Source organism: Monodon monoceros, unplaced genomic scaffold (genome assembly GCF_005190385.1).
Source record: "Monodon monoceros isolate NGI ecotype Baffin Bay Population unplaced genomic scaffold, NGI_Narwhal_1 Super_Scaffold_18, whole genome shotgun sequence".
Classification (NCBI taxonomy): domain Eukaryota; kingdom Metazoa; phylum Chordata; class Mammalia; order Artiodactyla; family Monodontidae; genus Monodon; species Monodon monoceros.
Genome location: NW_021703774.1, coordinates 8,957,192 through 8,985,189, shown reverse-complemented (window position 1 = coordinate 8,985,189; position 27,998 = coordinate 8,957,192). Strand labels below are relative to the sequence as shown.

The 27,998-nt window shown below is 40.9% G+C and overlaps 1 protein-coding gene and 1 long non-coding RNA gene across 6 annotated transcripts in view; one reads left to right on the top strand and one right to left on the bottom strand.

The window, feature by feature from the left end:
- Positions 1-27,998, bottom strand: part of LOC114899939 — a 254,687-nt gene that overhangs the window by 100,221 nt on the left and 126,468 nt on the right. The gene's annotated exons all lie outside the window — the stretch shown is intronic.
- Positions 126-22,624, top strand: RGS13 (regulator of G protein signaling 13). Of its 3 annotated transcripts, none has more exons than XM_029231127.1 (6): positions 126-264; positions 1,012-1,052; positions 5,958-6,026; positions 9,272-9,333; positions 21,047-21,213; positions 22,282-22,624. In XM_029231127.1, the coding sequence occupies exons 3-6, from the start codon at positions 5,962-5,964 to the stop codon at positions 22,465-22,467; spliced, it is 480 nt and encodes a 159-aa protein (XP_029086960.1). In that variant the 5' UTR covers positions 126-264; positions 1,012-1,052; positions 5,958-5,961; the 3' UTR covers positions 22,468-22,624. The 3 variants fall into 3 exon arrangements, with proteins under 3 accessions (XP_029086960.1, XP_029086959.1, XP_029086958.1); XM_029231126.1 differs by having other exon boundaries at positions 5,927-6,026; XM_029231125.1 differs by lacking the exons at positions 126-264; positions 1,012-1,052 and having other exon boundaries at positions 5,911-6,026.

Genomic DNA, 27,998 nt, shown 5'->3' with positions numbered 1-27,998 from the left:
AAACTAATAAAATTCTAAATAAGGAGTTAATAAATCAAAAATGTAGATAACCATAATCCAGCACTTACAAAGTGGAAAAAATATTTGCTTAAAATGTAAGGCAGGGAATTTATAGAAATCTTTGCCAAATATGCATTCTCCAGGAAGCACACAATAATTTTTTTGTTTGTTTTTGTTATTATTTTATTTTTAGGTCAATGGAATTTTTCTACATATCATACCACCAATATGAGGAAAAAATGATTATTGTTGGTGTGAAGCTTGGTGAGTTTCTCCAATTTAAATCAATTCTATATCTCATCAGTTTAAGTCATTCTTTCACAGGAAACTCTTTTCTTGCCAAACAGAATTGTAGTTCTGTGGAATATTTGAGGCTCATTTATATTTTTACCAGTAAATGACCATGTGTGCTCTAATTTGAAAGGTATAATTTCACTGCAAATGTTCCTAATTGGATTTAACTATAAGCAAAATAAATATGAGTTTATCAACAGGAATTTTAATCAAATTCTAGTTGTGAAGAACTATACTTTAAATTTTTTTTAGAATTTACTCCTTTTGGGATCACCAAAAATATTTCTTAAAAGTTTGCAATTGTAGGGCTTCCCTGGTGGCGCAGTGGTTGAGAGTCTGCCTGCCGATGCAGGGGACACGGGTTCGTGCCCCAGTCCAGGAAAGTCCCACATGCCGCGGAGCGGCTAGGCCCGTGAGCCATGGCTGCTGAGCCTGCATGTCCGGAGCCTGTGCTCCGCAACAGGAGAGGCCACAGCAGTGAGAGGCCCGCGTACCGCAAAAAAAAAAATTTTTTAATTAAAAAAAAAATAAGTTTGCAATTGTAAATATGAAAGTGTTTCACTCTGTCACTATATTTTGGTAACTGTAGATGTGGATGCACTACTTAATGATAAATATTGTTGAACACAGGACTGCAGACATTTCCTTTTAAACCACTAGCTATTTTGGAAGTTCTTTGTCCTCACACTGTGAATTATATTTTCTTCATTTTGTCAGATGAAATTCCAAAGGCTGCCTTTTCTCTTCTCCTTTTAGAGGTATGAGAATTTTAATTTCTATTACTTTGTCTGCTTTCCATCTTCCAGAATTCGTTCGAAATATTGTGTTTTCTGTCTCCATGTTTAATCTGCCTTTTCCTTCATGTTTAAGCCTTATACATTCCTTTACTATAATTTTAGCAGTGTCAGTTGGAAGAAGTAATAAACTCAGGAGTTCAATCTGTTCTATTACCAGAAACTGGGTTAAATAATTGTGCATTTATCTCTTGGTTTCAACGCTGGAGGCGTTATGAGGACATGGGGAGTGTTCTGTGATATTCCAGCAAGGTGGAGGTATACAGTGATAGTGAATCCAGCAGTAACTGAAAGAGGGTATGCAGGTGTGCAAGGGACGTGAGGTCCCAGCAATCTTAGAAGATGAGCAGCAGGTTTCCAGTCACTGGGACAGCAACCAACAAGCTGCATTTCTCAATGGACTAGAAAACCAGAAAGCTTCACAAAACAAGACTATTTTGTGATCTGATTTTTCTATGTAGAAAAATCATCTTGTACCCAATTCTGTCACTAAGTATTAATTGTTGATGCTTTTACGTCATTGTATTCTATTGGCATTCCATAATTTAATAAATCTGTGAATGTTTGACTTAGAATACAACATATAAACAACTACTTATACATGATTATCAGATAGCATTTGCACATAACAGGAAATTTATACTCTAGTAAGAGTAAAGTCAGAAATATAAATAACATTATTTTTATATATTTGTATATATTTTTGTATATTATATATATTTATATTCCACTCCTTTTCCAACTAATGAGCCATCTGGGCCAGAGAACCTCCCTCTGCATCAGTCATGTAGCTGAGCACAGGGCTGCGACTCGTCTATATGGAGCCTTTGCTGGAATTTAAAAAGGTAGCCTTTCCACCACATGGATGAAACCCCACTTGGGGGCCACAGCCTGGAAAGGGAAGTGTGGGTGGATCTCAACCCTTCTCTCCTCCAGACCAGGCATCCGGGTTGGGGGACAGCCTGCATAATTGTACATAAGCGGAAGCTCTGGCTGGGCTGTCCTCTCGCCCCTTCCCCTCTACCCCTCAAGCTTGCCAGGGCTCTTCAGGCCAAACAAATCCTTCCTGGCGGCCCCATCCCTTCAATAGGGTACACATGCCACATGTGTCTGAAGCTCTGCAGCAGACCTAGCTAATTATAAAGCTGGAACCTCAGCTACTAACATAATACGTGAACAACAGAAAAATAGGAACACAAGAGCAAACGAAGGAAGGAGGATTTGCAGGGTGTGCTGACACACTGAAGAATGAATAAGATTAATTGGAAAAACTTATGAGGTCTGACCTGAACTTTAAAAAGAGGAAGGAATGCAGTCTGACAGAACGTGTGCTTCCTGTACATACATTAGAGCTTAGGAAATATTTCCTGAGCGACAGAGTGTAAGAAGCTGAAGGACTGATCAGATTAACTGGAACAGAAAGTTTTCGCACACATGCATTTTTCTCATATTTACAGTTCCATTTTAGAGAAGAGGAAATTAGGAAACTGAGAGTTTAATTAATATACCCAAGTTCACACAGCTAGTAAGAGCCTGAACTCAAGGATATGTCTGTTTGGCTTCAGAGCCCAGGATTATTTTAATACACACTGTCACCTCTCAGGAACTGCGGGACTCCCCAAGACTCTAGTGCACCCAGAAATTACTTTACCTTTGCTGTGCTGCTGACCTCCGTGGGTGGCGCACACTAAGACTGCTCTGCTTCTGTCAAACAGGTGCATTCACTTTAGAAAAGAAAATATGATGACTTATAAACAGACATGAACTTTAGATACACAGATCACCAATGTGTGCAAATAGATCCAGTAGATCAAGTGAGGAGACGATGAGATATAAAAACGATTGTTAGGGCTTCCCTGGTGGCGCAGTGGTTGAGAGTCCGCCTGCCGATGCAGGGGACACGGGTTCGTGCCCCGGTCCGGGAAGATCCCACATGCCGCGGAGCGGCTGGGCCCGTGAGCCATGGCCGCTGAGCCTGCGCATCCGGACCCTGTGCTCCGCAACGGGAGAGGCCACAACAGTGAGAGGCCCGCGTACCTCAAAAAAAAAAAAAGATTGTTAAAGTACAGCTTGGGGGACAAGTCCAGGCCCAGGAGAAGACAGAGATGACCAGCGACACTGACAGAAATGACACATGAAAGAAAGAAGTTGTCTACCATCCTCCTACTTAGAAGATAAGCAGAGAGCCATCAGGTATAATCCGCATCTTAGAGGTGATTACAGAGATGAGGAATCTTGAAACTTGAGGGTGCAATTACACACAGGATCAGTTAAGGACAGCCAATCGCTGCAACAGTTTTCTCAGCCTCGATTATTTCAGTGTTAATCAACTTCAGTCAGATTTGTCCTTCTAGAAAACGACTTATTTTCATCACAGTATTATTGAAAGACCTCAATGAATTATCCCTATCAACAGGGTAGAGCCCAGCATTGAAGGCCGTCCAGAATCTACCTGCACGAACATATTCCCTATAATAAACTCTCCCTTTGGCTTAAACTACAGTGAATCTATATATGCACTCAAGAGTCCTAATTTTGTTCCATCCTGTAGATGTATTTAGCTTCCTGTCCCTTGGTTCTCCTCACAGCAAAGACCCACACAGAAAATGAAGTCCAGCAGACCACAGCACCCATAAGTTCTTATCCCCAAACCTACAAATATACTTAGACCTGCACCTGTGCCTTCCCTGCCCCTTCCGATTACAAGGGGACAGTAACTTCCTCCTATGCTTCCACTGGGACATCTCCAAAGTCCGACACCTCCCTTCTGAATCCCACCTCCTCCTTCGTCTTCAGAAACCTGAAATTCTACTGATTTTCCCTCCTTCTCCTATGTCTTCACCCTCTGTCCATGGCTACCACGGCCAACTTCAGGCTGAATCACTCGCAGTGTAGACTTTATGAACCATGTCCCCAGAGATGTGCAGGCCAGGTCTCCATTTCCTTTTATTTTTTGCTGCTTGTTTCTGCCCTGCCCACTCCACTGAAACCACTCTCACCGGGGTTATAGATGACCTTCTTGTTCACAAATCTGAGGGATGTTTTCAGTCCTTTGCTCTCTTAATATCTACCCAGGTCCTAACACTCAATTAGCCATTTTTTTTTCCTTCTGATAACTCCTCCCTTGGTTTCTATCATAGCATATTATTCTGATTTTCCTCCTGCAGGGCCCTCTGTCTCAGTCTCTCTCTTAATCACATGTGTTCATTCATCTGTCTTGAGCCACCCGCTCTTCTTGTTTTGTACTATCTCCTGGACCATCTCATCTTTTCTTTTGGCTTCTCTTATATGTTTTATGAAAACTGCCCATGTTTACCTTGAGGTTGAATCTCTTCCACCTGAACTTGTTTCCTTTCCTTCTCCTACCGGGTAGAGTCAATACACCAACAAGTTCGGATAGTTCCTCCGCTAAAACACCTGAAATCTATCCCCTTCCCACCACTGCTACTGCCACCTTCCTCACCGAAGCTTGTAACATCCCTCACCTGGACTCCTGCAGTCACCTCCTAACTGGTCTCCCTCATTCCACCCTGGCCACCCTACAATCCATTCTACTACAGAACCAGTTTCAAATGTTAACACGTCTATTCCATATTTTAAAACCTTCAATGATTTTTCAGCTTCTTACTATGAAACTGATGGTGTGTAAGGCCTATCGTGCTTGGCTTCTGCCTCTACCCTTAAGACTTCATCTCCCACCACTTTCTTGCTGCAATGAACGCTTTGGAGCCTTTCTCTCTGAGCTCTCTCCCTGCCACGCTCTGGTCTCATGTAGTGACCACATTCCTCTCATTTCCTCAACGAGGACTCGACCCATTGCCTCCTGACCTGGGCCCAAGCTGCCTCTCTCCTTCACTCAGCACATTCCTGCACACCCTGTAGTTCTAGCTCAGCTACTGCTTTACCGGGATGCCTCCTCTAACCACCCCTGGGTCCGGTTAGGTTCTCCTCGCATGTGTACTCACGGGCCCCTGTACTTCCTGTTGCAAAGTCCCCACCACGTGAATTTTCACTGCTTGTTAGTGAGGATGGGAAGAGGAAAGACGGGACCTATGTAGACCCCCGGCAGCCAGAACCTGGTACATAACAAGTGTTCAACAGATGTTTCCCATGAACCAATAAAGACTGATATTAAACTCACTCTTTATCCTGAATATCTCACTGCAGATAAGTGTGAATATATATTTAGCAAAGTATTTCCGGCTCTCATTGTAAAGTGTGGATTTCATCATTTTTAACAAATGTTTGAGTTTTTTTTTCTCAAAGTCCTGAGTTAAAAACCTTCTGTGCCATACATTGTCGATAAAGCCTGGGCTGACTAACCTCTACCTGAATTTTAAAGTCAAAGTCACGCTGACCAGAGTGGGGAAAGCCAGGAAGGCAACACCCCACTCAGCATCCGCCCTTAAAAAGGCTTCTTTTTGTATTTGGCTGTTTACACTATTTTGTTTGGTTAATTACAAAGAGGCCAATTCTTGTTCAGTATATTGAGAGATCTTTCTATAAATAAGACTTCTCCAAAGTGGGAAGACTTGGGAGTTGGTGAATTCATTGCTGGGAGCCCCTGCATGGAAAGATCTTTTTCAGAGAGCTGTATTTTTTGAAAGCTGTTATTAGAGGACGGGTGGGCCAGATGAGTTCTAAAATCACAACTCAAAGCACCTATATTCCTATAAAATATTTATGAGATGAGTCATTTTATTCTCTTCCCTCCTTCCCATCCCCACCAGTGGTTGTGTTCCATTAACTTCAAGAACCCATCCTTATTTTTTTATGATTTATAACTTTGTCTGTTCTTCAGAAACTGACTCTAATATATAATCATTTTAAATCACTAGATTATACTAAGTATATGCTGCATTTCTTTAGAAAAATGAGCAGGCGGAATTGTTGGATTTGTAAGATGTGCAGAGATGACTCTAAGAGGCCTCCTTCAAAGTAAGTAGGATGTAAATTCTATTACCGTTATCATGTATATTTATCACATGATAAGTAGGTGTATGTTTATTCAACTGCTGTCTTAGTATATTTTGCTCAGAAAGTAAAATTTGCATTTACACGTAATTCCACTAGAAGGGCAACCATGCGTTACACTAAGGTTCCATTTTCATTATTCATGGTTTACACTTGAGAATTCAGCAAGGTTAATGTTTTTAGAGAGTCTTTTACAAACAAATATTCTTAGGTTTTTTTAAAAAGTCTTATATTGTTAAAATTTTATATGTTAAAATGAGATTCTTTCATCCAAACTATTTACATGGTTCAAACCCTCTGTCTACAAAGTGCCAGACCTTCCTCCGTGGTTGGAAGAGGTGAGACTGGAGGGGTAACCAAATGCTCACCAAGCTCCCAGGCCTCTTCTACATTTTGCCATAACTCAAAGTGAAGCCATTCAGGTGGGGCCAGTGGCTATACTAGAATGGAAAGCGGAATGCCTGAGGAGGGTAACAAACCATTTGACTGGATTTGCTCACCCTGAAGAATCCCTAGGCCGAGGATCCCTGTTAGGTTAACCTGAGAGCCTGACCTCATCTGCATGGAGACTCAGTCGTGGCCACACATCCCTGCTACGGTCGGAACTCCTGGTACGCAGGCTCCCACCCTGAGGTATCCAAATATCCAAAAATGCAAACCAGCTACTGTGTGTTTGGAGGATGCAGAGTCTCCAGTGGTAGGCGGGAGAGACAGGAAGACCCAAAGCTCAGCATTTCAATTGACCAGCTGAGGCTGCTGAACTGCACAGGCCTGTGTGAGGAGGAAGACGAGAAGGCTGGTTTGGGAAGAGCTTCCTTCTCTTCTGCTGACGATTCCCATAGAGCATCACCATCAACGCTTGCCTTCCTTCTACCTGCCCTGACACCCACCATCAGGGCCAGCGAAGGCCAAGGAAAGAGAATTCACATTCCTCACAAACCAAGAGATGATAGTCATTTGATAAGTGCTTAATGTTCTTGACCTAACTTAATGTTCAGGGTAACTTTGTGGATAATAAAACTGAAGCTTGGAGATTTTAAGTTAGACCAAAAGCTATGAAGTCCAGCACAGGAATCAGAACCCAGGACTGTCAGACTCCAAACACTCCTCATTCCTCTCTCCGCAATGTTGCGATGTCTCAGAATATGCTCCCGTATCTGTTTGGTGCCTGCTCTCTCTCTGTCCAGAAGAAAGGAGGGGACACAAAATTGGAGTCTGTTATTAGAAACTCCAGTGGATGAGGGGACAAAGGTGTTTAGAATTACCCTAAGGGAAACTGGTAGCCACGCGACAGCATGAAATTGGTGAAATACTCAGGAAAAATTGCAAGCAAAAATGGGATTAAGCCAAAACCAAATTTTACTTCACAGCTTTACCCCCAACCATAATTACCCCAATCACAATGCATCTCCATAAACTCATGACCCTTAGAGGCACAGGTACTCCCTTGCCAACAATCACCAACACCAAACTTTGAGCTAACCCAGGACAGTGACGGTGTCTCCTCTCACGCTGTAGCTTTTCTTCTTTCCTATATGACAGTTAGGTCTGCAGGGCACCTTGCCAAGCCCTTTTCATTTCGATGGATTGGAAAAGGTGATTTTAGGTTTCTGTTTTTAAAAGTTCTAATACGAGAAAGGAACAGCGAGTCCGACACCGTTGCAGGGAAATGTTTGTTGAAAACGATCTCAGTGGCAGTGCACTGTTAAGCCTCAGTGCTGGTGTGAACGGTCCATCTAGAACTAGCAAGTACCACCTGAACTTTCAGAAAACAAAGGATATTTGACCTTTCTAGGACTCCCAATATTTTTCTGTGTCCCAGGTTACTTTTTAACCTCTTTAACTTAATCTTCTTTCGTTGTGTTAAGTACCTGCTAATGCAGATGGCTGTCCCCTCAACACTGAGTACTCAGCTAACTATACCAGGTGATAGCCAATGGGCAGTGCTTGCTTGTATCTATAGTGGCTTTTGATTAGATGCGGTTATTAAAAATAGGAAAAGTAAGAACGTATCATAAACTGAATGGCAATGAATGGACTGAGGAGGGAAAGAAAGTGACTCTGAAGAACAGTCGCTTACCAATTCACCTCAAAAAGCCCACCAAAATGAAAGAAATGAAGTCTCGAAGCCAGTATCTTCCACAGATATTTTCAAAATGGTAAATAGCCTTTTTCATATGTTTAGGTCAAATGTAACTTGACATATTATTCACAGTGATAAAAACTAAAACTGTCAAGGTAAAAAAGTATAGAGCAAATAACTGACCAAGAAAATATTTATACATAATAAATACAAAGTTATGCATGCCAATAGGTTTTGTGGATAAACTCTAAGAGTCTAATAGATAAATGAGCAAACACATTGCTGGTGGCAGCGGCATACAACGTATAACCTTTTTAGAAGCATTGATTCTACTTCTGTTAATCTCTTAAGGAATTACCTTGACTGTGGGCATGGCAAGCCTCAATGACAGCTGGGTTATATTTGGTTTTATTGGTGAAAAATTAGAAATGATCAAAACATTCATTGAGAATAATTACGTAAACTATGAAATGCCCCCTTGTAGAATACTTCATGGTCACTATAAATGATACTGACTCCCAATGATTATAAATTTACAATTACTCATCTAGAGATAAAAGAATAAATATTTCCCTAATCAAAAAAATAAATAAATTTACAATTATAAATTGTAAATTTACAATTATACACTATAAATTGTGAAGACATAAAAGGCTTATTAAAAGGGTATATATACATATATATATGTATGTGTGTGTGTATATACATGTATATACACACCCCACACACATATAAAGTATGCGCACACATATGCAGAGAATGATTACTTCTTGGTTAAAAGCACACAAACATGCATACAACCAAAAAACTAAAAAGAAATACATCAAAATATTAACAATGGTAATCTGGGCCACAGAGATTATAAAACTCTGGTTCTTTGTCTTTTAAAATTTATTTTATCAGATTTTCATGTTTTTTCTACTTTTATATTTTTATAATTCTAATCACTTAGAAAGTAAAAATAAAACGTAAAAGATCACTGGGAAATAAATTTCCATCCAAAACTACACACAAATAGAGTATAACTATATTTGGGCATTATTTTCAAGATAGCATATTTCTATTTAGTTCAGAAAAAGCTTGAGAATATTTTAGTGCAATGAGCACCTTTTGTTTCTTTTCAAAGCCTTACTTTGGAGGAAGCATTACAGTGGGCCCAGTCTTTTGAAAAGTTGATGGCTACGAAATGTGAGTATCATGTACATATCATTTTTTAATAACTAGTCAGTTTTATTCTCGGAGGAAAATGAGGGAACTTGGTGATGTATGTTTGCTGCTCTTCTCATAGGCTTCTAAACAGCAACTGCCACGGTTAAAAAAAGAAACCTGAAAATAGTTTGCCGTGTCAACCAGTACTATTTTCTTTAGTGTTAATTAAAGCAAGATTAGTCATTGTGAATACTTATTCTTCACAAGTATATGTGTAAAATCCCTTGGAAAATATGCTTAAATAGTAACACATACTGAAATATACTGCCTTCCTCTAGCTTTCTAAAGTTATAATTTAAAAAAAAAACTAACAATTTCCTCTTCTTAGTGCCTTTAGACATAAGAATAAATTTGAGTTTTGATATTCTAAAAATCCTCAAAGTTTGCTTCTAACTTTATCAGTGTCTGATTTAAGTGGGACTGCATATAAGTCCATAGTTAGTTATATATAAGTGTCAGAATTCAGATGGTATAAATGGAAGATGATAGCAGTGGAGGTGAGGAAGATAAAGTCAGAGGCTCAACACAAGACAAATGAAGGAGCAGTCAACTGTGTCTGGGGTAGGAAACTGGGAGGCTGTAGGAAATGATAAACACCAGAAGACAGGTACAGAGAAAAATTAGGGCGCACTCAAAGAAAATTCCTCTGTTTGCTGAACTTGGTACTTTTTTCAAAATGCAGTTTGTTCCCCTCAAATGTCTGCTAATGATTTGCTCTAGACCTTTTTTTATTTGAGATTCCCTGTTAGCTCCTCTGTGAACGTTTAATCTGTTTATATCTATTGACTGTGGGAGGGGAGTTAGCTGTGATACCCAAGGTTTAAATTGGCAGGGGTGCCAGCAGTTATTCTGGGCAGGGTGCTTCCTGTTCCCCAAGGCTCGCCATGTTCCTGGGGTGCTGCCTGCTCTTCTCGACTCAAGGCCCCCCCCCCCACTCCTGTTCGGAGACAGCTGTCGCCACCTGGCCTCGAGGGCCATGGCACAGGTGCGGACCCCTGGCTACTCCTACTGAAACACCTTAGCCAGCCGGCCTGGCTCTTATTCCACGGCGCCCACAGTGCTGGGACCCACAGCTCCAGACTCTGTCACCACCTGAGGGCCCACCTCAGGTAGCAGCCCTCGCCAGTGGGCACTGAAGGCCACGCTTTCTTTCTCTGACGCCACCATCCCCGTCTCTCACTTTTCAGGTGTACCTCCTAGTTTGTGATCCGGTTTGCCAGCATGATTGCAAATTTTAAGATACGTATCCTTTTGGTCAATTTTAGGACATTGGTATAGGAGGAAGAGACTAAAGTGTATGTTCAGTTGGCTATCCTGACTGATCCTCTGTTAATAATTCAGAGTTCGTCCCAAGCCCCAGTAATCCATATTGTGCAGCATTGCCAGATTAATCTCCCTCTTGGAGTTTATTATTCTTCATCTGCAAAACGGCATAGTATCATGTATCCTTTCAGCATTCCTGTGCAGGTTAAATATACACCCCCTCGCTCAATGCCTGATACAGAGGAGACACACAATGACTGAGAGTTATTTCTCTTAGAAATAAAGCGCTTGTCTTGAATAGCATTCCTTTTTCTCTGCTGCCCACCCAAAAGTCCAAAATCTCCAACTTGGTTTTCAGGACTCTATACCTAACCTAACGCACTTTCTAACACTTACCTCCAGCTCTGTCCCTACACGTGACATGCCCTTCTGCCCTTGTGATGTCTGCCCCATCTTCTACATGTCCAACTCTCCTGGTTCAGGCTTTTGCCTATCTGTCTCCTCTATCTACCCTGCCCATCCTTAAAGGTAAAATTTAAGTTCCACTTTCTCCTCTTGGAAACCTCCTGGAATTATTTTTCTCTCTCTTTTCTATTTGATAGTATCATTATTTACTTTGCTTCTAATTATAGCAATTTCGTGTACTGGGTTTTTTCCCGCAGCTGCTTTCTCACTAGATTGTAAATTCCCTTAGCGCACAGATCACTTCTCATCCACCTTTCATCTTACCTCCCAGAGGCCGAAATTGTGCTTTGTACCTAATGGGCATGCAATAAATGTTCAATGAATAAATACAAGACAAATATTAGTAAGAAAAGATCAAAACGCCAAACCATATTGTGTAAGAGTTTCTGTGCCAATCCTGGCAGCCTCATAAACTAAGTGAATAAAGTTAATTACTCAGAAAAAATGTTCAAGTGGGATCTTGGCTAGAATTAGCAATTTAGAGATCTAGCATCATAAGAATAAGTAAAGTCTAAAGAAAAGATGAGGACAGGAAGACAGCATACTGCTCTTTACAAAAATCGCCAAAAACAGGGTACTAACCTTACCAGAAATTGAATTACTGTGAAATTCATGTAAAAATTCAACAATCATGTAATAAAAAGGTGATAAAACAAATCATTCTATGGGGCACGCAATCAGAAAGATAAAACTAAGAATACAAACATTAAATGTGCCAGAGAATAGACGGTGTTTACATTAACTAAGCACAGGAGTAAAACGCATCCTCTAGCTAAGACACACAGATGCCTCCACACAGATTAAAAAGCAATTTCTAAGAATATGTAGTTCAGAAACCCACATGGCAAAGATTCTCACAAGAGGCAAATTTTGAGCTGGGACTTAAATGACTCAGATTGTTGTAAAATGATAAAGAGTTCTGACTGTAAGTACTTTAAAGATAGGAAAACGGTTTTAAAAGAAGTTAAGTACAGTGAAGACAAATGAGTGCTTCTTTCAATGAAGAAATGTAATGTGTAGTATTCCTCTGGATTTGGTGTGAAGACTGGTCTCATTAAAAAAATCTCCACAATGAATTAAAGAGATAGTACCCTGCAGAAGTTCCAAGTTTACAGATGATAGAAAGTCCTTCAAGTTTCCAAACATCCAAGATTTTAGGAAAAAAATTATTTTCAAATGGGCATAAAAGTAGTAATAACTTTTTTTTTTTTTTATTTTATTTTTGGCTGCATCGGGTCTTTGTTGCTGCCAGCGGGGGCTACTCTTCATTGCGGTGCACGGGCTTCTCATTGCGGCGGCTTCTCTTGTTGCGGATCATGGGCTTTAGTCACGTGGGTTTCAGGAGTTGTGGCGTGTGGGCTCAGTAGTTGTGGCTCGCAGGCTCTAGAGTGCAGGCTCAGTAGTTGTGGCGCACAGGCTTCCCGGACCAGGGCTCGAACCCATGTCCCCTGCATTGGCAGGCGGATTCTTAACCACTGCGATACCAGGGAAGACTAATGATCCCCTAAAAGCTGAGGACTCTACAAACTGGAAAGGTCAAGACTAAAAAATAATTAAAATCAAAACTTTGATTAATCAAAGTTTTATATTTGATTTTGATTAAAATATCAGAAAAGAATGCCAGAAAAGAATGCAGAAGGCTCCTACATAAATAATATTTTTTGGCCAAATCTCAAAATATGAGGATAGAGGTTTCCCACTAATATTCGAGTAAAGTATGCTTAATATAAATAAAAATAAGTTTAAAACGGCAACTAATGCCCTTGGATGAGTCATTCAATCCTTCCATGTGTCTGGCTGACCTTCCTGGCACTGGACAGTACCTTGAAAGAGGCCTAGAGGGTCACTGTGCTCAGCTCATGTGCACCCTCTAGAGGGAGGAGAGAGACAAACAGGAAAGCCAACTAATAGCTTAATTAATTCCAGAACGTAGTAAGTACTTTGAAGAAACTAAAACCAGGTCGCATGACAAAGAAAGACAGGAGTAAGAGGGAAATTCAACGGGATGATTAGAGACAAACTGTCCGAAGGTGTAAAATTTGAGCTAAGAACTGAATGACGAGAAGCGGCCAGCCATACTGGGGTCTGGGGGCAGAGCGGCCCAAGCAGAGGAAAACCATGTTCAGAAGACCCTGAGATATGAATGAAGCTAGTGTCTTCAATTAACCAAAGAAATTCAGCCTAACAGGAGCACAGGGCCTTACAGGCCACATGAAAGACCTTAAATGAAAAGTAACAAGCATTAATGTGCTTTGAGAAATACCCTCTGAGGGTGGGGGAGGGCAAGGGAGGGGAGGAGATTAAGAGATACAAACTACTGGGTATAAAACACAGAAGACCCAAGGATGCAATGTACAGTATAGGGAATACTGCCAATGTTTTATGATAACTTTATATGGAGTATGATCTATAAAAATATCAAATCACTATGTTGTATCCCTGACACTAACATAATATTGTAAGTCAATAAAAGTACGCGCTAGTTCTCTTCTGAAGAAAAGAAGCAGAGAGACTAGTTAGAAGGCTATTTCAATAAACCAGGTAAGACTGGAACTCAGTAGGGAAGACAAAACCTGGAGTAATTAGCATATAGATGCTAATCGAAGCCATGGCCCTACGAGTTCACTTAGAGGGAGAGTTCAGAGAGAGGTGAGCACAGACCCAGACGTGGAGCTTAGATGCACACCAATATTTCCATATCCAGAGAAGAGGAGGAGTCTGTGAAGATGTTAAAGGAGCATCAAGTGAGTGAAGAATGACCAGGACAGCATATCATCATGGGAGGCAAAGAAGAGAGCGTTTCAGGAAGGGAGGGGTGCACTGTGTCTAAGGCTGCTGGGAAGTCAGGTAAGATGTGGAAGGAACAGCGACCATCGGGTGTGGCAACGTGAAGTCAATTGTGCCAAGATAAGAGCAGCCTGGGGGGCATGGTGGAGATGGACTGGACAAGAGGAAGCAAGGCAGATGATACAGGGAATTATTTACATAAATATTGCTGTGAAGTTCATCAGAGAAAAGCACAGAGACTGGAAGGAAGCGTGAATGCGTTCCACATTGGGCGTAAAGAGTCAGTAGTTGTTATTGGTTTTACTTGGGAAATAAAGCAGCATATTTGCAGACGATGGCAACCATTAGAGAGGAAGAAACGGATGACACAGAATAGAGTGGAGGCTACTTTAAGAGCAAAGGAGAAGTGCAAGGCAACAGGGAAAGCAAAATCAGGTGGGAGCCACAAATGAACTGTTTGGCCCACCCAAAAAGCAACTGGGATCCTTTCCTCTCGGGAGGAGAGTCAGAAAGGGCAGGTACCAGCAGAGGTAGGTTGGTTGATTTGGTGGAGAGAAGGTGAGGGAATCTCCACCTAATTAAACCTGTGTTCTCAGCTAAGTTTGAAGCAGGGTCATCAGCAGCTGAGGAGAGGATGAGTTGGCATTGTGAAAGGAGGGGATAGGAAATAGTTTCTGGAGAGTTGGAGAGCCACGATATTAGGGGAGGATAGTAGGATGACAGAGGGTAATGCTGAGTGCCCATTTTAAAATTTGCAGTGATGATTTCAAGTGAGAAAGTACAACTGTGTATTCTTCCATGGCCTGTTGTGTGCACTCCGGCACAGACACAAGAGCAGACATACAGTTAAGCCCTTCTGGATCGGCAAGGGTTCCGAATCCCAGAATTTGCATCAATCTTAATTTTGGCCAAAATCATCCTTAAACGTACTGAACGCTTCCCTCCCTTTCTCAGTGATCACAGTCACTGTGGACAGCCTTGGAAATGCCAGATGGAAAGTGTAGGATTCTCGTAGTGCTGAAGGCGCCGTAGTGCATCACGGCAGAGAGTGGACACTACAAGTCACTGGGGGATGCTGTCGTTCCCTCCTGTGTGTTCCCTCGGCTCTCGTCGTCCGTGAGATTCTGTGCTGCTCACTGGGCACTGGCAGCTCCCTACTCCACCCTTTAGTCTCAGCGCTGCTGCCCACAGCTGTTGCCATGGTTCCCCTTGCCATCCCTCATACTCCCCATGCTGCCATGCCTCACCCTTCCCACTAGCACTTTTGTCTTAACTTCTCACGCATGTCCTCACCTTGCAGGGAAAACAACAACAAACCTGGCCTTCTGTAGACCTCAATGTTCAGTTAGTACATTTTCTGTCTCGCTCTCAAGAAACCAAAAAGTAACAACTTGCCAGGTATAATCCTCTGTCCTTTGGTGCTTCCTGGATGCTGAGTAATTAGAGCCTGCCTCTTTACTTTTCAAAATCTACAGACAGTCTCTTTAAAATACAGAAGCACGAGGGATCCAAAAGCCTGGATTAACAAACATTTCTTTACTGGGTACCTGTTACCCGTCAGGCAGCACGCAGGCGTGGGGCACGCAGAGGTGACTGACTGCCGTGCTTGTTCTCAAAGGGCTTGCAGGCGAGCGGAGAGTAAGAGAAATAAATCAACAAACAGAACAGACTGTGGTACAGAGGGAGATACAGTGAGAATGAAAATAAGTGTGGACTAGGTGCTGCTTGTCAACTGACAGGAAGCACTTATCTAACCTGCTGTGGGGACAGGGGCTTCAGAGAGATTTTCTTCAGAAACTGAGATACCAAACCTGAGTCTTAGATCAGGGTATAAAGCCCGCCACACATACAGCAGGAACTGCATATACAGCAGCATGGCAGTAACACACTACCTGGCCAGGAAGAGCAAGGCGCAAACCAGGACGGTGTTCAGGCATGACAGGATGAGGCTGGAGAGATAGACAGTGCAGTATCCTCATGGGCCTTGCAGCCACTGCCGAGAGGTAGGGGTTTTACCATTAGAGCAATGGGAAAGGTTGAAGGCTATAAATAAAGGGCCATGGCCAGATTTTCGTTTTACAGATTTTTCTCTAATAAGAGTGCAGAAAAGATTGAAAGCAGATCAGATGGATAAACTTAGTCTTCAGATTAGATATTTTACAAATATTCCCCCAAAATCATAAACAAAAGTAACATGTAAAAGTAAAACAGAAGATAATGCCATAAGTAAAACAGATAGTGTCTTTAATATACAAAGAGACCTGGAAATTCAAGAAAACAGTAACAATGCAAAAGAAAAATTTGAAATTCACAGAAAGAAAAGAAATGGTCTGGAATAAAGAAAAAATGTTTAAGCATTAATATTTTTAAAACACAAATTTAAATAACTACAAGTCACTAGTCTTACCCAATCTGATTGGGAAGGAAGGAGTGTGTAGACATGTCAACACTGCTATTACTAGTGAAAAACAATGAAGTATTTCTGAAAGCAATTTTACAATAGGTATCAAGAGTCTCCAAAAATATTACATCATCAATCTAGTAATTCTACTCTTTTAATTCTAGGGAAGTAATTAGAGACGCAAAGATTTATAAACCAAAATGGTCAATGTAGAATACGTTACAACATATAAAGGGGAAATAATCTAAATATTCGATAATGGTAGCACGGCTAAATATAATACAGTGTAGTAGTCCTGCAATGGACTGTTACATGACCTTTAAGAGTAAACAGGAGGAAAAAAAAAGAGTAAATAAGAGAAAGTGTTTGCTACACCATATTAAGTATGAAAGAGTGATACAAAATTGCTTTCATTGTATAATGCCAATAAGGTAATTTGAGAGTGTGTCTGTATTTGTGAAGATGAATGAATACTGTTTAGGTAGAAAGTTAAATGAATACTGTTTAGGTAGGAAGTTAAACATGAACAAAGGACTGAAAGAGTGAAAGGAAATATATCAAGTTGTTAACAAATTTCTGTATTTAAGTTGCTTTTATAATAATACAGCAAACAGAAGTTAGGAGAAAACCCAGAAATGATTAATATCATACAAGCCAAACCAGAGAATTTCAATAAAACAGACTTATTTTAAAACTTCACAGAGGCTGGTAGAATTATGGAATTCATTTTCTCCAGTGGTACATATTAAAAATAAAATGGATTTAACATAGTTTTAGACACTTTTCTGGTGGCAGACTGCCACACAGCCCATTTTTAGGATTTAATGATGCCATGAGCCTTGCCGCCTTGCAGAAAACAATCCTGGAATAGATGGGCCACCATTCTGACTCAGACAAGAGGAATGTCATGTTTCCTTTCTATTTACATCAAGATACCAGCATGTGTCACAGAAATACTAATTTCAGTGACTAAGTTGTAAAGAACACACTAGGGAGTCCCAAAGGCACCACTCTCATTCTTCAAGGAAAAAGCGCACACTATGTGTGACATAAACCTAGTTCTTCCAGCTTCTCAGTTTAATGAGCAGTTCTCCTGTTTATCCCTGTTACTCTGCTCAAGCAGAATCACGGTCTCTGGAGCGTTAGTGCTCAGAAAGGAGCATCATTTAAAACCTCAGAACGGGCCGCACTGGGCTGCATCGCCTAATTTGGAAAAGGCTTTCCCACCTTGTAATCCCCTTGTTGTATGAGTCAATAGAAATTCTAAAGTGAGCAATTCAGTTCTGACTTTAATAACTGCTTGGATTCCTGGAACACTTTCTTTTTCTTATAAATTTATTTATTTATTTTGGCTACGTTGGGTCTCCGTTGCTGAGCGCAGGCTTTCTCTAGTTGTGGCGAGCGGGGGCTACTCTTCCTTGCAGTGCACGGGCTTCTCATTGCGGTGACTTCCCTTGTTGTGGAACACGGGCTCTAGGTGCATGGGCTTCAGTAGCTGTGGCACGTGGGCTCATAGCTGTGTCTCGCGGGCTCTAGAGCACAGACTCAGTAGTTGTGGCGCACGGGCTTAGTTGCTCTGAAGCATGTGGGATCTTCCGAGACCAGGGCTCGAACCCAAATCCCCTGCATTGGCAGGCAGATTCTTAACCACTGCGTCACTAGGGAAGTCCCCCTGGAACACTTTTGTACAACTATTTTCAGCTGCTTAACTTACATAGCATAACAATTAGCCTAATGAAGACAAAATTCTATAAAACATACCAATCATGTGAGCTACTTATTCTACACACCAGAGTCCTATCCATAATATCAGACAAGTTCAAGTGGTCCAGGTCAGCTTTCACTAGGATATGATACAGTAATACATGGTACTACAATCTCACTAATCTACAAGAAAGGTGCATTTCTTGTTCATGCTACACAATGACTGGGTCAACTGTAGCTCTGTTGCAGGTCTTTATTCTGGCCTTCAGACTAAATGAGCAGCTCTTCCAGAATGCGTCCTTCTCACGTTTTTTTTTTTTTGGGGGGGGGGGAGCAATGGCAGAACCACCTGATAGTCCCCCTGAAGCCTTCTGCCCGACCTGCACATGACACTGTGCATGGGTGTCACTGGCTGACACAAGTCCAACGAGCAAGGCTGAAATAAGTGGGACATGAAAGTACAATCCTCCTCCAAGAAGGGCAGGAATAACTGAGAACAATATCACCGTCTACTGCATCGGGTATCTATATAAAAATATATGTGGGGCTTCCCTGGTGGCGCAGTGGTTGAGAGTCCGCCTGCCAATGCAGGCGATGAGGGTTCGTGCCCCACTCCAGGAGGATCCCACATGCCGCAGAGCGGCTGGGCCCGTGAGCCATGGTCGCTGAGCCTGCACGTCCGGAGCCTGTGCTCCGCGGCGGGAGAGGCCGCAGCAGTGAGAGGCCCGAGTACCGCAAAAAAAAAAAAAAAAGTTAAAAAATATATGTGGCACCACACGGTTGGGTTCCTCAGCAGAGGACTTGGGAATGTTGAGAACTGTTGAACCATTCGGCCAGCCCCAGAAGACCCTTCCTCCACTCAATCAGGAGGGAAGTTGAAAAAGGCAGATACAGATGCAGGCAGCTTCTAGAATAAGAATCCCTAAACATTTTACTATACAGTTAAGCTAGACATAAATATAAACACAAATTCAGAATACTATAACATGTAATCTAACACTGGTTTCCAAATTATCCCCCCACCTGTTCCCCACCCCATCCGCTTAACCCACGCAAGCAGCCTGGTGGCTAAGTCTCATTCCAGGATCTGTAGATGTCATCTGGTAGCTTGTTTTTTTTCCTATTCCATAACTCATTTATTTTAGGATCCTTATTTTCTGTTCCTAATGAAGCACTCAGTCAAAATTTCTCTAAGTACAAAGTATAAAAATTGCTTTTTATTTTCTTAAATAGGATTCTAGTTCTTTCAATATACACGGCAAATTACTGGCTTCCAGCTTCACTTGTTATGCCAGAAATGGCTTTCTGTTTTGATTTGTTTTGTTTTTTGGCTTGCCTACCCATTCAGCTGTTTCTCTAACAGGAATACCAATTGCTACATCTGTATTCTCTGACCCCAGCTTTCTGTGTCTGTGATGAGGTGAGGCACATCTTAGAGTTAACTGTTGTGAAAACAAACTTCTTGTTTTAAGTGTAAGGTAAAATATATTCCCCCGTTGGGTAGAAATACCAAATCCATATCCTTTCCTTGTTACATTTTTATACAAGCCCTACCCCCATCTCGTCTGTCCTCTCAGTTCAAACAATGCTTCTTTTGAACCATCTCCCACCCAATGTCGTGAAGGCTACACCTGCTCCCATGATACTAATGAACCAAGCTCTAATTCTGTGTCTTCCTAGGATAGCACATTTCTTGCAGATCACCAGCTTTCCCCAACCCTAATGTCTCCTTAGAAGGTGTTATTAGAAACTGCCTCTGTTTGAGTTTTTCTCTTGAATACAGAATACCTTAATTCTTGTCTTTATTTTTGTATCAGTGCTGACAGAGCAGTAGAAGCCAAGGAGTCAAGGAGCCTGGCTTTCTGGTGCTAGGAAACTCATTAGATCCAATCTCTAATGTGAAGATCTAGGAAAATATGATTTTACTCACCATTGCTATTCCCTCTGATTACTATTATTTCTTGTAACAGTTAACAATACTAAGATACTGTTAGTCAAAATCCTATGTTTCATCACGTGTTCAATGCGCCTACATACACATTCCTGTCACTATCATTGGAAAGTTACATTGCCTTATCATTTAGCAATTCAATTTCTCAGATATGCCAAGAGACTTCCTAGTCACCAAAAGAAGTTTAATATTTTTCTCAGAGGGTTCATCTTGAATCTTGAGAATACTTGATCCCCCCAAAGATTCTGACTAATGTGTTAGATTTGTGAAAACTCACTTAACCCTCTTCTTCAAACACTGGTGCCCACAAGATAGTGGCTCAATTGGGAAAGCTCCTCCCACACGTTTGCCCCCATCTTCCCACTTCAGAAAAGACCAGAGCTGAGGATGCCTACTGATCCTGGCATCAAGTGTCACTTAATGGTTGTTCTGCACATCCTCACTGTCCTGTTCTGGACTTTGAGGTAGTTTCCAACACCCTATCCGAATTCCATTCCCTGCCTTGTCCTTCATTTCTGGTGTGAACCATAAACCATGGATATGAAGTTGAATTGTTCATTATCCATGTTCTCCTGCTCTAACTGGATACGAGAAACACCCCGGGCTACACAGCCTCATCAGTTTATCACTTCTACATGGTCTGGACATTTTCCTTTCAACCCTGACCTGCCTGTTTAGATTCTAAACCTTGCTCTTACCCTCCAGGTTGTATTGAGGTTTTAGGTTTTTCATGTCAGGTTCATGATCAGAGCTCTCTCCCACTGAGGCCATTTAAGTCCTGTTTCTGGGTCCTTGTGACCTATTCCATCCTAGACCCAGCCACACTAGTGGGCATTTTGCTCTGAGTAACACGGAATAAAGGAATGAAGGAATGATCCCACCATTAACTGGCACTGTCAAAACATGCTTCAGATGCATAGATGTAACTAAGATGTAGGGTGTATGTGTGTGTGTGTGTGTGTGTGTGTGTGTGTGTGTGTGTGTATCATTATATAATACTCACTTGTTAAATAATTTGGGAGCTCTGATTCAGATGTTAGTTTTAAACTGCACTACATATTGTTCAGATATTTTTAGGATGCTGACCCAGGAAAATAAACTGATTTCTCCTCTACTTTTAGATGGTCCGGTAGTCTACACAGCATACTTAAAAATGGAGCACAGCGATGAAAATATTAAATTCTGGATGGCGTGTGAAACCTATAAGAAAGTCGCCTCACAGAGGAGCAGAACTTCTAGGGCCAAGAAGCTTTATAGGACTTACATCCAGCCACAGTCCCCTAGAGAGGTAACCACACCTGACAGTGCCGGCAACCGGAAATCAATGCATCCCAGGAAAGTGTTAGTGTCTGTCAAGCACACGTACGTGCCAGCACTTTACATCCAGTACCTCCTATAGTGCTATGTAGTCAGTATTGTTAACCTTATTTTACAGTTAAGAAACCTGAGAATCTGAGAAGTTAATTTAACTTCTTCAGTGTCACACAGCAGTTAAGTAGGAAAGTTAGGCCTGTCTGGCTCCAAAGCCTCTCCTCATTAAGTTATCTTAATTCCCAGGAAAATGAAAAAAAAAAAAGAAGTCCTTGTAAGAACTGACTCTGCTACAAGAAACAACAGATAGAATAGACGTGGTGACTTCCCCAGTGGGGGTGGGCAAAGTGTGCCATCACCGCTCACCTTAGTTTAAAACCAGCAAACCCAGCAAACATTCACACCGACATTCCTGCCAATCCCTTACAACTGGAGAAAGGAAATAAAGAGTCATGAATGAAAGGGACACTCTGAGACTCCTGCTGGTGGAGAGAAAACGAGGAATGAAAGTTCTGGTCAAGAGGATAAGGGTAGAGGGTGGTTCATGAGATTCCTGTCTTTCAGGAGAGTCCAACATTACTGACTTGTTCCTCAAAACTCTTGTCTGGAAAATACTTGGTTTATTGAATAACCACTTCTCTCCTCTATTTCTCCACTTCTCTTCACTTTCTTCCCATTTCAGGGCATAGTCAGTTAAATCAACGTTCATTACTGTTTAAGGAAGATAAACTTCAAAATAGCCCCGATTTCCCTTTTCTTTAAAAGAGGCCTCCATCTCATAAACTCCTTGCTTGCAGACTCCACTAACACACCACTTGCATCTGCCTAAGGAAGCAACGGTTTCTGGTATTTCCCTGGTCTTGGTCCTCATGTTTTGTTGCGGCGGGCGGGGGGGGGGGGGTTGTCTTTTAAGATACCAATGAAACTGCAAACAAAATTACCCTATTCCACTGAAAAGGAGAGGAGGAAAAAAATTAAACCTTTCCATTCCATTTTCAACTTCAATTATGCCTATTTATGTTCTACATGTAATTTCACTTTTCAGATTAACATTGACAGTTCGACAAGAGAAACCATCATCAAGAATATTCAAGAACCCACACAAACGTGTTTTGAAGAGGCTCAAAAAATAGTGCATATGCACATGGAAAGGGATTCCTATCCCAGGTTTCTAAAGTCAGAAATGTACCAGAAACTTCTGAAGACTATTCAACCCAACAACAATTCTTGACCACCACTCAAAAGTTTAAATTGAAGCTGGTATACTGAAAGTCCTGGCTTTGTGCTTTTATAATATATATATATATTAAAAAAATCTGGGCTTCCCTGGTGGCGCAGTGGTTAAGAAGAATCCACTTGCCAATGCAGGGGGGACAGGGGTTTGAGCCCTGGGCCGGAAAGATCCCACATGCTGCGGAGCAACTAAGCCCGTGCGCCACAACTACTGAGCCTGCACTCTAGACCCCATGAGCCACAACTACTGAAGCCCGCGCGCCTAGAGCCTAAGCTCTGCAACAGGAGAAGCCACCGCAATGAGAAGCCTGCGCACCACAACAAAGAGTAGCCCCCACTCGCCACAACTAGAGAAAGCCCGCGTGCAGCAACAAAGACCCAATGCAGCCAAAAATAAATAAATTAAATACATAAATTTTTAAAAAAATCAGAAATGGAGTAGGAATGAAATAGAAGAAATCAAACTATAAATTGATTTCTAGTTCTCAAAGAGAAACAGATCCTGAAAGGATGGACTACAGAACTCTTATAACATGAATAACACAATTTATGGCATACCTACATAGCTCACTTAATATGCAAGGAGAAGGAAGGTCTTTCTTCATGACAACAATGCGATAAAGTTTTTACTGTAGAAATCCAACTAGATGGATGTTTTCTTATTAATGAAATTTTTCTGTCATAATGCACAGATCAGTTCTTTAAAAACTGTAGCTATATGAGTTTTGTCTCTAGTGTAAATGTACTCTTTAGAGTGCTCGTAATAACTTTAATTAGTAGACAAATTTGGTACTCAAAGTATAATCAATTGTATTATATCATAAGTCATATAAAAAGATGTGTTCTTGAGAGATATTTTACCTATAAAATCTTCCTACTATTACTTTCATAACTGAACTTCTATATTGCATATATCTTCTACATGTGAAAAATTCCAAATGAGTCTAAGCTATTTAAATGTATGAATTTCCTCATTTATTTTCATACTTATATTGCTATAGGGTAGAAAATTTGGTTCCTATATTTTGAGGTTTTTCTCCTCACAATTTGAATGCATCATGATGGTCTTGATAATCAATAATTCCAAATATAAACTAAAAACTTTATAAATATGTGATTTTTTTCAAAGACACGATAAAGTAATTTTTCTGGTAAAAGACTGTTTTTATCTTCCCTGTCATAGAAGCTTCTTAGAATCTGTCAGAATATTCCAGAGGAAAGAACTCATGTCTATTTCACTTGCTTTGTTGAGCACAGAGCACAGGATAAATGTTCCTTAGTAATGGATATTCTTTACTTTTGATAAAGAATAAGATACTTAAAATATTTAATATCATTTTTCCAAAGAATTAACTGTAGGAAATTTCTGATCAAGATTTTTAGTTTTAGTATGAAAAGTGTTTCTCAGGTCTCAAGTTTGACTGAAATAGCATTACTATTTTAAAATGCCTATAAACCTAAGCTGTATCACATGAAGATAAATATTAACTGGAATTATTCTCATTAAACAAAGAATTATTATAATATAGAATCAGTATTCAGGGGTTCATTTCTGGGAAAGAGAATTAGCTGTGCAAGAGAACATTTTTTGTTAAAATGTATAAAGCTGATTAATGGGGGCTCTAGTTACTTGTAGAAGGTGTTACCACAGTAGTCCAATTTTATCTAATCCACTGAATTTCTTTCTTTTAAAAATACCAGTATAAGAACACAGGTTTAAGTCTTAGATATCTGAACTTGATAATGATCCCTAGGCACAATATGCCAGAAAAGAAATGTTTCCACGCGTTTCAAATAGTCTCCTCGTCTCACTCCATCAGCAAATGAGTATATGCATGGGCAAGTCAGAAAGGTCATCCATCCATGGCCTCGAGACACATGGTTTCAGGACACCTTGAACCCTTCTCACGCAAATTATACTAAGTCAGCCAAACACTGATGTAACTAATAAATGGAATAACCAACATCCTTTGCTACTTATTTTTCCCCTTGCACTCCAACACAGGACAAGTCTAGAATTTTCAGTTTTGCTTATGTACTGATTTTACCTTCCAAATACAGTCCCTCTGCCCAGCCCTCAGAGCACGTTCACCTCACGTTGGGGAAGCAAGGTGCCACATGGTGACAAGAAACAAAAAGCTTTGGACCAAGCAACTGGATTAGTGCCTATTCACGCACCTCATGTCTCTCTCTGTACCTCTAGTACCAATAGGCCTCAGTTTCTTCACATATAAAATAAAGAAATGGGGCTAGCTGATGGAATGAGCCACATGCAGTGTGCTTTTACATCCCATTACTAATGTATTCATCATTTCCTTCAAGCTTGGACTCATTTTGAAGAGGAATTCTTCCAAAAATTGATGTTTTCATGGGAAAGTGGATAATGAACTATTCTGGGTTTAACACCAATTGAGGGAGTTCTAAATTGTTTTACTTAGGAACAGAGAATTTAAACTTAAAGTGCTATCTGTTCAAGAACTCTATGTGGAAGTATGTGTTTCATGTGACTGACAGTTAAATTAGTTTTCAGATTATTTTAACTTACTATCTTAAATCCTGTTTGTTTTTCTTAGGATTTTTAAAAATTAATAAATACTTCATTTTATTATAACAATTCAAAAATTGATTGTATTTATCAAATGGCTACAAGGATATATTCACATTAACACATTTTTACATGATATTTGTTTTATCCTTATATTTTCAGATTAATAAATTAAAAACATATTGTTAGAGTTCTGATATCAGAACCTGGATATATTAATGTTTTTTTCCCATTTTTAGATATACATTTTCAAATTCTGGAGATGTACAAGATAAGCCTTCATTGTTTCCTCATAAAAATAAAGTCTTATCTTCTCCAAAAAGAGACAGAGATTTGTACAATTCAGATTCAAGCATCTTGGCATCTTGGCAGAGACGAGCACTTTCCTGTTTGTAACTTATCAGTCACACCACAGTTTTGGCAACTGCAAAGGACTTTTTACCAATTTTGGAAGGATGATTACAGAAAAGATATGTATGAAGCTTTCTTCAAAGACATAATGGGGTGTGATTTGAAGAAAATCATAAGATCCTACTGCCCCAAAATATCTTTCCCATATCTAGGACCTGAAATTTCCATCATGGTCATAAAAGATGAAAAACTGCATCTGAACTCAAGCTTTAAGTGAGCAGTGAAACACTAGTGCTGACACATTACCTGTTGCTTAGCAGAAAGCAAAACTTGGGAAAAATAGAATACAGGCATATGGGGTGGCACAGAAAAAGAGGCTGAGGGAACAAAGATATCAGAGTAAATAGAGGTCACCACATACGAAACAGGAGTGGGAACTTGGGGGACAAGTGGAAATGGATTTATTAAAATCTCCCTATGTTGAGAACAGAAAACCAAAAGGGGAAGGAGGGGTTAGTTTAAAAAGCAAGTATTAAGAGGTACAAACTACTATATATAAATAATAAGCTATAAGGATATATTAAACAGCACAGAGAATACTGCCAATATTTTAAGATAACTTCAAATGGAGTATAATCTATAAAAATTTTGAATCCCTATGTTGTACACCTGAAAACTAATATAATATAGTAAAATCAACTATACCTCAATAAAAATAATAAAATAAAGTATACAGGAAAAAAAAAACTGTGCCTGTTCAGGCTATTTTGAAGTACTATTTCCCACTGAATAAACAGATGTTGAATGATTTTTTTAAAAAAGCAGTTATTCCCAACTGCTAAGTTTACATTTTAGCAGAAAAAAATGAATAGCATTCCTATGAAAATAAAAGAGCAAGTATTAAATTCCCCAATGAACAGTATTTATAGAAGCATTCCTTTAATAAAAACCTACCCAGCTCCTACTGAGTAGAGATATTGTAAATACGAACATTAATTAGAGGTTTCTTCTCTCAAGGATGTGCAGGCTGATAATTAAAATACAAAATAATAATGGCCAAGGTTGATGCATGTACAGAGTGCTGTGGAATCCCAGCAAAAGCATCTGCTTCTACCCTGGAGAACTTGGAAAGAGAAGCTCTGTAAGATGATTCTTGAAGAGTAATTAACAGATCATTCAGAGGAAAGGAGAAGGCAGTGTGGATTGAAACAAGGGCTCAAGAAGGGAAATTTTGCAGCAATTAGGAAGATTTCAAAGATGGTGGAGGCTCTGAAATCAGATCGAAGTTCAAATCCAACAGCAGCTTTGAGAATTTAAGAAACTGCTTAACTTCTCTGAACCTTGTTTTCTCTTCATCTGTAAAATGATAATAACAACAACATTAGTAACATCTTCCTCATAGGCTGCTGTATATTTAAATGCATATCAAGTCTGTACTGTGGTCAATACACTTTAATCATATTATTAGGTGCCATAAAAGTCCAAATGAGAGGCAATGACAGAGCTAGGCAAGTGAGGAAAAGAGAGACCTTTCTGAGGGAGAAACTGTGAATTGGTCACATAAGCGAAATAAGGGAGAGATCAAGGCTGATGCAAAGCTTCTAATTTGAGCATCAGGGCAGGTACAGATGTCATGAGCAGAGAGAGGCAGCCCGGGAAGGTGAGCAGGAATGGGAGGCCTGCTGTGTGTGAGCGTCTGCACGTGCTGGGGACTCCAGAGAGGCTGAGTGTCTACACCCCGTACTGGGGACTCCAGAGAGGCCGAGCGTCTACACGCCATGCTGGGGACTCCAGAGAGACTGAGCGTCTACACGCCGTGCTGGAAACGCCAGAGAGGCTGAGCGTCTACATTCCATGCTGGGGACTCCAGAGAGAGGCAGAGATGTAGATCTGGGAGCTGTTAGCATGGCTGAGTCACTGACCACAGAAGGTCTTACAGGGAAACTGCAAAACAGAGGGTAGAAACCCAAAGCACTCAATCAAACCTTACAGAGGGACGAGGGGAAGATGGCGGAAGAGTAACATGCGGAGATCACCTTCCTCCCCACAGATACACCAGAAATACATCTACACGTGGAATAACTACAGGACACCTACTGAACACTGGCAGAAGACCTCAGACCTCCCAAAAGGCAAGAAACTCCCCACATACCTGGGTAGGGCAAAAGAGAAAAGAAAAAACAGACAAAAGAATAGGGACGGGCCTCCACCAGTGGGAGGGAGCTGTGAAGGAGGAAAGGTTTCCAGACACTAGGAAGCCCCTTCGCGGGCGGAGACTGCGGGTGGCGAAGGGGGAAAGCTTCAGAGCCGCGGAGGAGAGCACAGCAACAGGGGTGCGGAGGGCAAAGCGGAGAGATTCCCGCACAGAGGATAGGCACTCACCAGCCCGAGAGGCTTCTCTGTTCACCTGCCGGGGCGGGCGGGGCTGGGAGCTGAGGCTCGGGCTTCTGTCAGAGCGCAGGGAGAGGACTGGGGTTGGTGGCATGAACACAGCCTGCAGGGGGTTAGTGCACCACGGCTAGCCGAGAGGGAGTCCGGGGAAAAGTCTAGAGTTGCCGAAGAGGCAAGAGACTTTTTCTTCTCTCTTGTTTCCTGGTGCGCGAGGAGAGGGGATTAAGAGCTCTGCTTAAAGG

What these genes read in the sequence shown, in the direction of transcription:
- RGS13 (XM_029231126.1), top strand. Translation starts at nt 5,941, where the DNA reads ATGCTGCATTTCTTTAGAAAAATGAGCAGGCGGAATTGTTGGATTTGT. An exon ending in AAAGTTGATGGCTACGAAAT is followed by an intron (nt 9,334 to 21,046) that starts GTGAGTATCATG and finishes CTCTACTTTTAG; the next exon opens with ATGGTCCGGTAGTCTACACA. An exon ending in AGCCACAGTCCCCTAGAGAG is followed by an intron (nt 21,214 to 22,281) that starts GTAACCACACCT and finishes TTCACTTTTCAG; the next exon opens with ATTAACATTGACAGTTCGAC.